Source organism: Chrysochloris asiatica, unplaced genomic scaffold (genome assembly GCF_000296735.1).
Source record: "Chrysochloris asiatica unplaced genomic scaffold, ChrAsi1.0 scaffold00186, whole genome shotgun sequence".
Classification (NCBI taxonomy): domain Eukaryota; kingdom Metazoa; phylum Chordata; class Mammalia; order Afrosoricida; family Chrysochloridae; genus Chrysochloris; species Chrysochloris asiatica.
In genome coordinates this window covers 2,625,789-2,641,078 of record NW_006408704.1, presented here as the reverse complement: position 1 = coordinate 2,641,078, position 15,290 = coordinate 2,625,789, and the positions used below count along the sequence as shown (strand labels likewise).

General features: G+C 42.1%; 1 protein-coding gene across 1 annotated transcript in view; it reads left to right on the top strand.

Moving 5' to 3' along the window:
• PPARG (peroxisome proliferator-activated receptor gamma) overlaps positions 1–15,290 on the top strand; it is an 87,056-nt gene that overhangs the window by 50,696 nt on the left and 21,070 nt on the right. Inside the window, exons 5-6 of the mRNA XM_006872174.1 lie at positions 1,867–2,066; positions 12,865–13,315. Coding sequence (XP_006872236.1) covers positions 1,867–2,066; positions 12,865–13,315 — 651 coding nt within the window. The remainder of the gene's footprint in view (positions 1–1,866; positions 2,067–12,864; positions 13,316–15,290) is intronic.

Below are 15,290 nucleotides of genomic sequence, written 5' to 3'. Positions count from 1 at the left end.
TCTTCTTCCTGAGAAGTTTCAAGATACCACTGTTGGTCGTTTTGACGTAACTTAGGATTTAATTTTCGGCCTATTTCCTCTTTTGTCTGCTTGTCCTGTTCCACAATCCCCGTTCAGTCCTTTTTTCTAGTTGAAACAGTTCAGGGCCGGCTGTGGCCATTTGGTTTTTAATTGGAAACGGTCTCTTTAAATTTCGAGGAGATCTGTGCGCATGTGTAGTAGAACCCTCCGAGAGTGGGGCTGGGGTGCCCACTAGCTCAGGCACCCCTATAGTCACCCGAATGGAGGAGCACAGACAGCAAGGGAACAATGAACAGATACCAAAAGAAAAGAATGTGCACACCTTTATCTCAGCGGTTCTGCCAGGCGTCTGTGGCCGCTCCAATCCTTTCCCCACGTGGTCTCACCCAAGATGGCAGCTCCTGGAGCAGCCGAGCGTCCCGGACTAGAAAGCAATAGATTTCTTGCTTCTGCCACAAATTCCCCCAGCTGTGAGCCTTCCAACCTTCTAAGTATTACTTTATATGTGGTTCAGAGTTCTAGGACCATCCCCTGAACCTGCTTGGTCGGGTATTCAATGTTGTTGTTGGCGGAGCTCTCTGCTATACATCCACCAGATCCGCCATTTTGTTTGTTCCTCCCCTTAATGATTAATTTTTAAGGGGTCATGTGAAGAGGATGTGTTTACTAAAAGGGTCTTAAGTGTAGGTGTATTTCCTATAAAGGAATCCTCACAATGGTAGGTTCCCTTTCCATCTGACTTGTCCCAAAGGAAGCCCCTACAACACAATAGCTTTTTGAGTTCATGATAAAGCTTATTTAGGGCCAACTGCTTTCTGGTGTAGTACTATAGGATAAACACTGGACTGCAAACCACAAGGTCAGCAATTTTTTCAAACCTGCCAGATGCTCCCCAGAAACCCTATACTGGGTCATTATGAGTTGGAACTGGCTCAGCTTTGGCACATAACAACAACTACAACCTCTCAAGTGTTTCTCATTTCCTTTCTTTTCCTTCATCCCTTCCTTTCTCTCTTCCCCAATTTTTTTTGATCTTGCATACTTCCTCACCCTACAAGAAGCCAAATGTTAAGGAAATCATCTTTGTGGCAATCATGAAGTGATAATTATGCATCCTGTCCACTAAGTGTGACAGTACTATCTGGCCTAATCTCATGAAACAAAACACCTCTCATACTTCCTTCGAACAAGGACAAAACAGAGCTCTCTGAGAAGCACGCTTCTGCTTCGTGCAGCTTTGAATTCTGTATCATTCTTTCATTCATGAGCTAGGTGGCCTGGTCTAGTACCTGGCTGTGTAAGCACCAAGGATACAAGTAAGATTAATAAGGTCATGTCCCTAACCTTAGGGACGTTGTTCCAAAGCAGGAAAAATAGACGTGTAAAATAAGTAATTATCATTCAATGTAAAAATCGCCATCTCGTGTACTGAAGGTTGTAGGAGTATAGGAGAAGGAACAATAAATTCAGCTGAAGAAACCAGGGAAAACCTCATAAAGAAAATGACATTTGAATTGGATGTTGAGGGGTGAGCAGGAGTTGGCTTTCAATTATTTTGTGTTTAAATAAATATACTTGCCTTTCTTCACTGAACTCTTAAATCCTCTTACCTTCCTGGCAAGATCCTGAATTACTTTATTATTATTATTATTATGAAAAAGCAAATAGTTAATTTTTACTGATGGTGTGACCTCCTGCTGTGAACTAGAAACCCGAGTAAAGTTGTAGATGGAAACCAGAACTTGAGATGAGTGGAGGGAGGAGGGCTTTTACTATGTGGGAACTAGGGCTGAGGAGGGAACAGCAGTATTCCATGATTCATCCTGTTATTCTCTTCCTCCGTAGCTATCAGGTTTGGGCGGATGCCACAGGCCGAGAAGGAGAAGCTGTTGGCAGAGATCTCCAGCGACATCGACCAGCTGAACCCAGAGTCTGCTGATCTCCGGGCCCTGGCCAAACACTTGTATGACTCATACATAAAGTCCTTCCCGCTGACCAAAGCAAAGGCGAGGGCCATCTTGACGGGAAAGACAACAGACAAATCAGTTAGTTCTCCTCTACTGTCTTGGTTTGGGAAGTTGGGTTGGTTTTGTTGTGATTTTTTTTTTTTCCCCCTTGAGTAAATGATTTACTGTGTTACACACCCCTGATCAGTATTCTGTTCAGCTGTTGGCGGGTATGTATTGCAGGCTGCGTCTGAAACACAAGAAATGTTTCCAGATAGGATAAGCAAACATGATTTTGAAAAGGGAAACCATCCTCCACGTTCTCCTAATAAATGGAGGCAAGAATGAGCATGTGCGGGTCACAGTAACTTTCCAAAAATGAACTCTCAAGCCCCTTAGCTTGCCATTGTCTTTCAAGAATCCAACTCATGTTGGCATTAAAATAATTGGCCACCACAATATTTACTCAAGCTGCCCTACTTTTTCTCTGGGAAGATCCCTGAGAGATGGCATTTAAGTTACACACACAATTTTTTTGTGTGTGTTTTTTTTTTAAACTTATCTCTCTGGAGAACTATTAGAGCTACTGCTCATGAAGTTCATTCAACAAGGACCATAAGATTTGTTTCCAGATATCAGATGAACCTTTGTTTCATTGTAGCTCTCTATTGATTATTCCTGGGGAACTGGTAGCTCTATCTTTTTGTTATACATCTGAATTTTCTCTTCTGCTAGCCTCTTGAGCAGCTGAAGCTACTCCAGTGGCTTCTCAAATGTCTGTCGGTTTGTGAATTTTCAGTGCTTACCAAACCCAGAACAGGGTGCCTTAATGAAGAGGAAAGATTTGCTGTTGACTCAGGGTTGCCAAGGAGCAGAGCTCTTCCCTGAAAGGAAGTTGACAATGCAATATGGAATTACGTATATTAAAACAAAACAGAACGACACCTGGACTCTCATCCCAGTTCTGCTGCCAGCTTGCAGTGTGACCTGGGAGTTAGCGCAGTTTTGGTGCCACATGCTCCAAGGGTATTCAGAGTCAAGGTGCACATTCTGAAGATAAATTCCAAGCCCTGGGAGCCCTGTAGACAGTCACTCATTTTACAGTGAACACCTCCAAGAGAGGCACGCAGCTACTTGACAGAAAGCTGCAGCCTTTTCCCTACTCAGATGTGTTATTTGGAAATTTCTCTGGTAGCGTAGTGGTTACGAATCGGGCTGCGAACCTCAAGGTCAGCAGTTTGAAACTACCAACTGTTCCGTGGGAGAAAAATGAGGCTTTCTGCTCCCGTAAAGATTTACAGTCTCAGAAACCCTGTATAGGGTCGCTATGAGTCAGAACCGACTCCACGGCACACAACAACAACAACAATGTATGTGAAGAGTCCTGGCGTGGCACTGGAGGATAAGCACTGGACTGAAAGTTGGGTTTGAACCACAAGATCGGCAGTTCAAACTCACCAGCCGCTCCTTGGAAGCCCTATCCAGGGTCACTATGAGTCAGGACTGACTGGACAGCACTTAACAATAGCCATGTGATGTTGATCTGAAGGTGGTGTTATTTCCTTTATGTAAATCATACCAATAGAACCAGCTAACAGAAAAGAGAAGCGACTATGGAATATTGCCGCATAAATTGCTTGCTGCCAGTAATGACAATCAGTGTTCTCACTGCCAAAGAGCTTGCTATTACCTTAACACTGATACTTGTAGCCAGTTCTTAAGAGCTTCAAAAAATTGTGCCCAGCTACTATGTTTGATCCCCAGCACCATGCTCCTGCTACTAGAGCGCTAAAGTCCAGAGAGTTCATCCAGTTTGCTCTGAGTTCATCCAGCAAGCATGCAGAGGAAACATGACTGCAGTGCAGGCTTTCTGACTTGTAAGCCAGTGCACGATGTCCCCTTAGATCTTCTGGGGCCTAGCATAGTATCACTCGCTTGCCTACTCCATTGGCTAGCCCAGGAGACAGACATGAGCTAGGAGAGCTTCCTTTTCAGAATATCTGAATGTCCTCAGTTTTTATCACTTTTTAGAACAAATATGGTTCACTCATTTTGCTACCCCAGTGTAGTCCCAGTCAGGACATTGTTCTATGGTGCTGTGGTCTTTTTTAATGACAGAGACGGCTCTGTTGTCATCAGTATCACAGGACTACAGAATACAGGAGTTAGCAAAGTGGAGTCTATGTAGTCGTTGTTAAGTGTCATCGAGGCAGTTCTGACTCATAGCAACCCTGTATAGGGTTTCTGAGGAGCAGCTGATGGGTTTGAACTGCCACTTTATGGTTCAAGTCAACCTTGCGGTCCAGTGCTTATCCTATAGCTCCACACCAGGACTCCAGCAATAAGGCCTAGCCATTTAATAGTGTTTGAGAAGATATGATGAGGACTCCCTTTTCCGCCCACCTCTACCCCACCCCCCAGTAGACCAGAGTTTAAATTTACACTAAGAGTGACCAGCGCACTCTCTGTTTGTATCACTGAAGGGCACAGAGCTCAGCAGCTACTGTAAACCTCACTCAGATTGACTCCTTGGCTCCAAATCAGAACTAAAAATAAGTTCTTTGGAAGCTTTTATAGCATAAACAAGGATTAAACTATTTTTAGGGAAAGGGCTGCAAAATGTTTGACAATGGGCTTCTCAAATTTAAAGGCCAAGAATTTGCCTCCCACCCCCACCCCCATCCCAGAGTAAGTAGGTCTGTGCTTTTGCCCATAATAGTTACTTAGATTGTATTTGTTTAATTGGATTAAAAGATGTTGCTCTTTGAAATTCTGAATTTTCAACAGAGGGCCTCTAACTAGCACAATATTTGCTCACCACACTGGACTTCATTAACAATCTGAATGGGACAAAATTGACTCTTGTTAGGGTCTGGGAGGAGTCCTGGTGTGGCGCTGTGGGCTAATGTGTCAAACTGCAAAGTCGTTTGAACTACAGGGTCGGTGGTTCAAGCTCCCCAGCTGCTCCTTGGAAACCCTATACAGGGTTGCTATGTGCCGGAATCGACTCAACAGCACTTAACGACAACAGGGTCTGGGAAGGAACAGAGGCAGGGTCAGACTAAAATAATCCATTCCCTGTTTACACAAAATAGTATTGATGGGCCCTCTCTTCTCCTTATCTTGCAAAATCAAATTAAGCACAAGTGGAAAGAAATAGTCCAGAGAGAGGAACATGGGAGAGCGAAAAAGTCCAAAATGTGATTTCCAATGAGACTAGAGATTTGTTCTTTATCTACACCGTCATGTTATTCATTTGATAGCATCTGTCTCAAGGGTGTTGTGTTATCTCTTGGCCAGGACTTATGAAAGTTAAGATTTCTGCATGGATAGGAGAAATTTTGTAGTAGTGTGGACTCTTGAGATGGTGGGGAGGTATATTTAAGAAAAAAAAAAAAGTGGCTCTGACTGGGGCCATATAGTAATTTGGGTCTCATTGTACACCCTGTGTGAGACTGAGGGGGTTCTTGGTAGTTCGGCCCAGCCCTGGGGGAGGCTCCTCAGCACAGGGGTGACCACTTACCCAAAACCTTTGGAAAAGGAAATTACTTCACTGCTCAATTTAACTCAATTTAAATTCTTTACATTGACTTTTCACTGCTCAGTTTGACCATTTCCTGTTACATATCCTTTATCCACTCACTGCCTGATAATCTTCTCTCTCAGCCTCAGCTCTAGTATTTGCCTCCAGGCCAGTCAGGGGTTCTCTGTCCAACTAAAACTTCCTTCTTCTATATCTTACTCCCTGAGGCCACCTGCACCTTTCAGAACTAACAGATAAGTGAAATGCCCGCACTCCCCTTCCTATCTTTGTAAGTATGTCTTTGGGATGTCATACCATACTTTTCATTGTCTTGCCTAAAAGAATAATGCTTGGAAATTTTAGGTTCAGTCTACAGAAATATGGGATGTTGATTGTCAGATGACTGGGGAAGAAGTTTTAGAAGCAACCTTGTTTTCAAACCAGTTGCTGTCCAATCAGATCAGTTTAAACCCACTGCGTTGCACAAATAGAACTGAACCGTAGTTTTTAAGGCTATGATCTTTCAGAACCCTATTGTCAGACCTATCTACTGCGGTGCCTCTGGGAAAGTTTGAACCACCAACTTTTGGGTTAGTGGTTGAGTGCTTAACTGTTCGTAGAACCCAGGGACTTTGGTAGGTTTTTGGAAAAAAACAAACGCACTGCCATTGAGTTCGATTTCAACTCATAGTGTCTCTACAGGACAGAGTAGACTGCTCTGGTGGGTTTCTGAGACTAAATCTTTATGGGAGCAAATGACCCCATCTTTAATCCCATGGAGCTGCTGGTAGGTTTGAACCACTGACCTTGTGGTTAGCAGCCCAACACTTTACCCACAGCCCCAGCAGGGCTCCTTCATTGTTGTTAAGTGCCATCAAGTCAAGTCCTACTCATAGCAACCCTTTATTGGGTTTCTGCAGAGCAGTTGGTATATGAACCGCCAACCTTATTGTTCAAACCAACCTTGCAGTCAAGTGCTTATCCTACAGTGCCACACCAGGGCTCCTTTTGTTGTTGTTGTTAGGTGCCGTTGAGTTGATTCTGACCCCATAGCGACCCTGTATAGGGTTTCCTAGGAGCAGCTGGTGAACTTAAACTGCCAACCTTGCTGTTAAAACTGACTTTGCAGTCCAGCGCATTAGCCTGCAGTACTGCGCCAGGACCCCAGAGCTCCTTTTTGTTGTTGTTAACTGCCATCAAGTCAGTTCCGATCCATAGCGACCCTGTATAGGGTTTCTAAGGAGCAGCTGGTGAGCTTGAACTACCGATCTTACAGTTCAAATGGCTTTGCAGTCCGGCACATTAACCCACAGTGCCACACCAGGACTCCAGGGCTCCTTTTAGCTACCCTCAAATGACAATGGATTGAGCCCAAGTCTATTTTCCTTTCAGTGGCTTGTCCCAGCCAAGGCTTCCCTTGAAGAGATTCTGTGAACTCTGAAAACCCTAGACTTACTAGAACCAGAGTGCTCTGTGCCATGAAAGCAGCTGGATAACTGAATGGACTTTGAAAGTTCCCCCTGTCTGACTGTTCTCCTGAAATGATGTGCACACAGGGCATATCACATGATCCCATGTTTCCTGATGGAATAAACAAAGTGGTTTCAAAAACCATGTTCGGTGCCACAATTCATCATAAAACAATAAATGGAAAACACTGATGTGTCTATCAACTTTTCACACCCTGTGGTGTGACCCTGCCTACCTTCTCTGTCTACTAACAAAACACAAAACATTTTATTTGTGCTTCATTGGACTTTGGATCCCAGAGCATCATCACATTGTTTACAATGACTGCCTGTGGAATTACTGTTTTTATAATTGCAAAAGCAGATTGGTACCATCCGAAAAAATGTTTATTCCAAATAGTGTGAAATATGAAACTCTTAAATAATAAAACCAATACAGAAATGTAGATTTGGGGAGAGCATTTCAGAGCCCATTTAAGTTTGTGCACTCTAAAGTTGACATTGGCTATCCAATTCAGTAACTGTAAACTATTTTTAAAAGTACAAAGATTGCTATCCATTTTACTCTACACTTACAACTCTTTTCCCTTTATCTGTGGAGAAGCCTGAGTGAGTTGGACTTTGCTTCAGAACCCCTATACAGGGCACTTTGAGTTGGAGTGGGTTCAATGGCAGTGTGAAAAGAAAGGCTAGATGTCTCTGCATGGTCAAACGGGTGATTGCTTGGCTACTAACTGCAAAATTGGAGATTCTAGTCCACCCAAAGGTAAACTCAGAAGAAAGACCTAGCCATTGAAAACCCTATAGAACACAGTTCTCTACTCACAGTGGGGGCTGCTGAGTTTGGTTCTTTGGTAGAAGAAGGAAATCCGGCAGACTCTCAGAGAAAAGAATCCCAGTAGAAATAAAAGAAAGAACAGGATAGTAGTGCTGTTTGTTTCAGTGGCTGCTGGAGAAGTTAGCCTCTTGGGATTATTCATCTATATCAGGATTAATAAAGAAAAACAAATGTTTGTTGCCAGGGCTGTCAGGAATAGCTAAAGGTAAAACAGATCTGAATAGTCTTCTTTATAAAGCAAATAAAAAGATAATGTTTTATAAAGGAGGAAAGTACTTTTTAAAAATGACTGGACCCCATTGATTGGGCTAATGACCTTGTTTGTCAGCTGAGTAACTTTTTGACTGACAGTAGCTTTATTTTCAGAACCATGGCTATGTGCTAACTCATTAGAGTGTGAATAATCCTTAATAAATTTTTATTTGTGTGCTTTTAAGTCTCTAAATCTTCTAGGAAAACAATTATATTTGATAGGCTTTCAAACGTCTATCGTATATAATACTTAACTAGCACCTCTAAGAAATTATAGTTCAAAAGACATTCCAACTCTAGACTCATGGAAAGAGAGGGATTGAGTGCTGGTGGCCAGGAAGCAGGCCTGCAGAATGTGCCCTTTGATGGTTTAAATGATTGTATATTCCTGAGTGCTTTTGTCTACAGCCCTCCATCCCCCCAAAAAACCCAAAAAACAGAGGGGATGGAAGGAAATATTGTTGAATGATAGTGCCCAGAGAAGATTGTAATCATTGGAATGAAATGATGGTGTAAAGTTGACGTTGATGTAAACTATCAGTCAGTTCACACACACACAAAAGTTAAAAGACACTCCAAGATCCCAGGATAGAAGAATTCCCAAGGTGCTCATATTATTAAAATAGGAAAATGATAAAAGTGAGGAAGGCATGAAAGGAGGGAGAGTAAAAACCAAAAAACAAAACAACCTCAACCAGGAGTCAGGGAATCTGGTTCGAGTTCAGGGCTTGCTATAAATAGCTGTTTGGTTTTGGAAAGTTAGTTTACTTTTCTTGGCCTTAGTTTGTTCATACTTAGGTAGAGAAATCCTAGCTGTGGTGCTATAGGATAAGCACTGGACTGCAAGTCACCAGGTTGGTGGGTCAGAGCTCACCAGTTGCTCCTTGGAAACCCTGTACAGGGCTGTTTTGAGTTGCAATAGACTTGATGGCACTTACCAACAACAATCAGGCAGAGATGGATGACTTCGAAAGACCCCTTTAAGTATATCAGGAATAACAGGAAAGCAAAGCAGGAACAACAGGAGCAGAAAGCAGTTGAGGAACCAAAACTAGTGTGTTTTGAGTTAGTATTCACTCATTATAGCTAATCGAGGAGAACCCAATGTGCCTAAAAGAAATGTAAAAAGGAAGGGGTCAGAGAAATGAAGAAGGTAGGCCTCATGAATTCGAATTTGCTTCCTTGAGACTTCCCTCTAATCTGTCAGAGCAAACAAAAAGTATCATGATAGCCTCAACAGATTAAAAACCAGAACCTAAACCCACCGCCATCAGTTGGATTCTGTGTCATGGCCTCCCCATAGGGCAGACAGAGTAGAACTGCTCCTCTGGCTTTCTGACCCTGCAAATCTTTGTGGGAGCAGATGGCCTCATCTTTTTCCCTCAGAGCTGCTGGTGGGTTTAAACCACCAACTTTGCAGTTAGCTGCACAATGCTTAATGCACTGTGCTGCCACTGCCTCATTTTCTTTAAAAAGACCTCAGCAATAGTGCACATCTCAGGCCCCACAAAACCTGGGTCCATCCCTGGTAACAGTTGTTTGGTTATGTACCGTGGAGTCAGTTTAGACTCATAGTGGCCCTGCATAGGATTTCTGAAGCTGAGGCTTTACGGGAGCAGATAGCCTCATCCTTCTCCTGCGGAACGGCTGGTAGTTTCAAATTGCTGACCTCAGCAGCCCAACTTGTAAGCACTACGCTACCAGAGCTTCTTATCTCTGATAAAAACCTATATGTAATTAAGTTTGTTTTCCTATTAAGAAGGCTTGCTTATCTAGCCATTTGACATGGAGTCTGCATGTTGTTAGCCCAGGTGCAGAATTAATCAGTAAGACACCGTTTGACAATGACATAGCTCCTCTGATGATGACAGATTGTCAGGTGAACTGTGCAGGCTCATTGAAAGTATAAAGGGCTTCACTTTGCTTTGTAAAAAAAAAAAAACCTACAAACTTGGAAGGTCAGTACATTTTATGTGAGTATTTTACCAGGAATGTAATAATATTCAATGGATGATTCAAGATAAATTCCCAAGGCTTTAGGAGGTGAGCTCTCAATACAGTAGACAGGGCACTTGACGTAGATGAGGAGGTCCCAGTGTGAAATATGGAGGGATGATGTGTGCAAGTTCGTGCAGTGTGAGAATTGCTGAACTGGTGGCAAAGAAGGATCTCAAGGCAGCTGGAGCCTGGTGATCACGCCTACGGTTTGACAGATCCACATGGAGGCTGAGAGAGTATGTGCAGGTTTCAAGAATACAGTGAAAACCACATAATCAGATATGACTGGGAAAAACAAACTCCACCACCTGTCATTTTTATGTCCGTACCCAGGATTTTCAGTCGGCTCACTATTTTTTCCAAATGGCTGAAAGGTCTAAAAAAAAACCCAAAGCATTGGAATGGTTTGGCATGGTGGGGGATGGAGGGTGCAGATATCTTTCTCTGTCCTTGAGTGTTTACTGCCAGGAAATCCTGACCAACATTGATTGCCAAGGGGTTAAAGTCACATTGTTGTTAAATTGGGAGAGAAAATGAGCAGGATTTTGTGCCCTGTGTTCAACTATCACGGAGTTTCAAAAACAGGAACCTGAAGCTTTATATGAGGGGACAGGGGAAGTAAAGGCAAGAGTCACAAGGGCGATTCATTAGGGCAGAGTTCCAGACACAAGTGTGTACACGAAGGCGAAAGAATTCTGTGCATACTTTCTGTGCCAAGAAACCAATGGTTTATCCGGAAGCTCATTGGAAAGTAGAAGCAGGTAGTTCAGTGTAGACCCTTCCCACCAGTCAAGAGGTTTTAGTCCTGGCATTGGTACGTGTGTGTGTGTGATGGTTTTAGTCCTGGCATTGGTACGTGTGTGTGTCCAGTTAGACTTCTCAGATGAGGCGTCGTGTTCTCATGGCAGGAAAGACAGGCACTCTTTCACCAACCTAAATTTCAGTACGCTGTAAAACTACTGGAGGGGGAATGAAAGGCACATTTTCTCTAGATTCTGTAAAAGCATCACTTTCCATCCAAATTTTTCTCACGATTAGTGTCTACCCTACTAGGAAAGCTCAGTAAAGTATCTGATCTGCCCTTCTTTTCTCTCCCATTAATAGCATCAGTTCTGAAGGGGGAAAAACAAGTACATTTTCTGAGAAGCCCAGTTTACTTAAGGAAAACTTGTATTTTATGCTATGATCTCCTTGAAGAATTGGTTAGAGCCACAAGTCTTGGACTCCTCCTGTCTGTTGCCTTTGGGGGTCTTGCTAAACAAAAGCTGAAATGATTTTTTTTTTTTTTTTACTAACAAAAGTGAGAATTTCTGGAATAACTCCATCATTGGTATTAGAATAATATGCAAGTTTGGAAATCTACCCACTGTCAAAGCTTGTTTACTAAGCATACTAAGCATGTCATTTCCTCCAGCCTTAAACAGACTTAACAGTTTGTATAAAACCATAGACTTGTACAGAAATGAATAGAGTCTACAAATCAGTGGGTCTTGAAGCTGGCCACATACTGCACACTTAATGTCTACCTACACAGGGACATACACAAGGTTTTTGGAGAAACACAGCTAGTATTTCTTCAATAGAAGAAATGGAAACTCCCAATTTAATTCACTCCCTTCAATTAAGAAATACAAGACCCTCAGAAAAGAAAGATAAATGAGTGTCTTAAAAATCACCTAGTTCAAGCTAGAAACCAGGTAAGCTCAAGTGTCATTCCAGTGGTTTTAGGAATACATTTATCTGAATAAGACTGGGGGTTTTACTCCTTATATATTTCAGTATATTTGATGCATATAAAGTGCTATCCCTTCTCAGAATAGCCCCGAACATTTCACAATGACCACAAATCTTTGGTACAAGGAAATGAAAAAGAGATAATTTCATGAGTAACATAACTTGCTTTTTGAAAGTAGTCTACTGCAAACTTGAGTTAATATTGAAAGTCTGAACTTTAAGGGCAAATATTTAAAAAATTAAGTTCAAAACCTTTTTAAGTTTCGTCACCTTCTGTCGTGCTTACTCATAGTCTTTAGATCTGTTCTTTCTGACTTTGATTGCTTCCAGAGCATTTAAAGAAAAGAAAAGAAGTAGACATTTTCTTGGCTCAGTATTTCTAATCTGCTTTCAGGCTGATATAGTCTCACTAAGTATATTTCATATTCAAGCTTTAGTGAGATCTGAGACTTCATCTTAAATTGCTTTGTTGATGTGCAGGAGGGTATTTTCACCCTGAGTTGCTGAAATGACTTTTTTATGGGAAGAAGGTTAAAAATGTATTCCATTGAAAGTCAAGAGAAATAATAGATTTTATATTATTTCTAAATCAACAAAAGACTCTCAAAACAACAGAGTTGTTTTTCAATTTATACTGCACCACTTTACTTATGAATGACTCTAATAGTTCCAAATGGTTAAGTGGTGCAGTATAAATTGAAAAATGACCAAAATGTTTGACGACAGAAGATGCTTAAGATGAATAATAAGAAAATAAGAGTTCTTAAGGTAGTAAAGAATAATAATAATAAGAGTATTGGTGTGGTGCTGTAGAATAAGCACTGGACTGCTAACTGCAAGGTCAGCAGTTCAAACCCACCAGTCGCTTCTCGCAAACCCTATATAGGATCTCTTTGAGTTGGAACTGACTCAACAGCACTTAAAAACAAAAACATTTTTTCATTACTAAGTGTCTACAACTTTAAAGATTTATTGGAGTTAGCAATGTAAATGTGTATAAAGAAATGGTTTTCTGAATGGGGATGGCATTTGCTGTGAATTAGAATCTCCAACTCAACCAGTATTTCCCTCTCTTATTTGCAGCCATTTGTTATCTATGACATGAATTCCTTAATGATGGGAGAAGACAAAATCAAATTCAAACACATCACCCCCTTGCAGGAGCAGAGCAAGGAGGTGGCCATCCGCATCTTTCAAGGGTGTCAGTTCCGCTCGGTGGAAGCTGTGCAGGAGATCACAGAGTACGCCAAAAGCATTCCTGGTTTTGTGAGCCTGGACTTGAATGACCAAGTAACTCTCCTCAAGTACGGCGTCCACGAGATCATATACACAATGCTGGCATCCTTGATGAATAAAGATGGGGTTCTAATATCGGAGGGCCAAGGATTCATGACAAGGGAGTTTCTGAAGAGCCTGCGGAAGCCCTTTGGTGACTTTATGGAACCCAAGTTTGAGTTTGCTGTGAAGTTCAATGCACTGGAATTAGATGACAGCGACCTAGCAATATTTATAGCTGTCATTATTCTCAGTGGAGGTAAGACTCATATTTTGATCTTACAAGAGAGATGGGAAGATGGTTGGAAGAGTTTTGACTTGCCTTAGTCTTAGTCTCTGTTTCTCTTTGCGCTGTACTTCAGTGCAGTTTTCATACAGAAAACGGCCGGGGCATGAGGCTGTGACCATTATCACTGCACGTGTCCAATAGCAGGAAGGAAGTTCGAGGTGTACTGGGTGAAGGATATGGGTATCCCATGCTCTTTTACTTTATCCCTCTCAGTGTTTGTTTCAAACATGGAAGACAAATGTCAGATCTAAATATGAAAGACAAATGTCCTCTTCTCCTTTGTTTAACTTTCCCTTTGTCCTTTTTCTTTCTTTACTAAAAGACCAATCCAATCTTAATGTAAGTAATGACATGTACAAGGGGACTTCAAAAAGTTCATGAAAAAATGAAATAGAAAGATAATGGAATTTTTCCACAAATTTTTTGAAGTCCCCTCATGTAACTTTGTTTAAGATGACGCTTGCTTCACAAATGGGAGGCACTACCGGAGTCCTAAGGAGCTCTGGTAGCATAGTGGTTATGAATCAGCAGTTTGAAACTACCAGCTGTTCTGTGGGAGAAAGATGAGGCTTTCTGCTCCCGTAAAGATCAACAGCTTCACTACACAGGGTCACTATGAGTCGGAACCGACTCCATGGCACATAACCACCACTACCACCACTGGAGTCCTGGTGTGGTGCTATGGGTTGATGCACTGGACTGCAAAGTCAGTTTAAATGACAAGGTTGGTGGTTCAAACTCACCAGCCTCTCCTTGGAAAGCCCAGAGTTGCTATGAGTCGGAACCAGTTCAAACAGTACTTAACAACAACAACAACTGAGTAATTTTTATCAAATTATGCTCTTGTCCCACCATCAGGAAGCTATTGCTTTGAATCACTTTCCAATATCAGGAATGAGTACATATCTCCTGACCTCTACTCAGTCTCCATAGACCCCTCTGATAACATCCCCTTAGTGTCCTTATGACAGGGGGCTGCCTGTGATCAAGAATGCAGTTATATGATCTCATTATTCAACTAAATGTTGCTTCCATTCATCTCTTAACTTGTGAAGGTGAAAGTTTTACTTTCTTCTCTCACTAGAAAAATTGTTTGTAAATAATAAGTTCTCATAATTGTGCTTTTTATGTAAAATCTACTCCTTTATCTTGGAGCCTAATATGTATACAACTATACAAAACCAGTAGCCATGGATGCAACCCCGACTCATGGGGCCTCATGTGTGTCAGAGAGGAACTGTGCTCAGAGGGCTTTTCTTTGCTGAGTTTTTTGGAAGTAGATCACCAGGCCTTTCATCCGAGGCACCTCTGGGTGAACTTGACTCACCAACCTAGCTGTAGTAGTTAAGTACATCACCCATGTACTCTGTTTTACCCTGTCCTATATATGGAGGTTTGCTGTGGTGCTTTGAGATAAAACTCTGGACCACAATGTTGGTGGGTTAAACTCACCAGCCTCTCCTTGGAAACCCTATCCAGGGTCGCTATGAGTCAGAACCAACTCAATGGCACTGAACAATGATGACAGCATTATATTATATAGAACGCGGTCCACTCTGCAGTCCTTCGTTTTCCAATTACTTGAGAACAAATTGCTTCTAGAATCAGGTGCATAGTGTAGTACAAAGAGTAACAGCAATAATAGTGGTGGTGGTAGTGTGCTGTGGAGCCGGTTCTGACTCAGAGCGAGCCCGTATAGGGTTTTCGAGGCTGTGAATCTTTATGGGAGCAGAAAGCCTCATCTTTCTCCCGCGGAACAGCTGGTAGTTTCGAGCTGCTGACTTTGAGATTAGCAGCCCGACCCGTAACCACTACGCTACCAGAGCTCCTTAATTGCAATAATGTTGATGTTGTTGTTGTTAAGTACCGTTGAATCAATTCCAACCCATAGCGACCCTGAATAGGGTTTCCAAGGAGCAGCTGCTGATACTAAACCACCGACCTT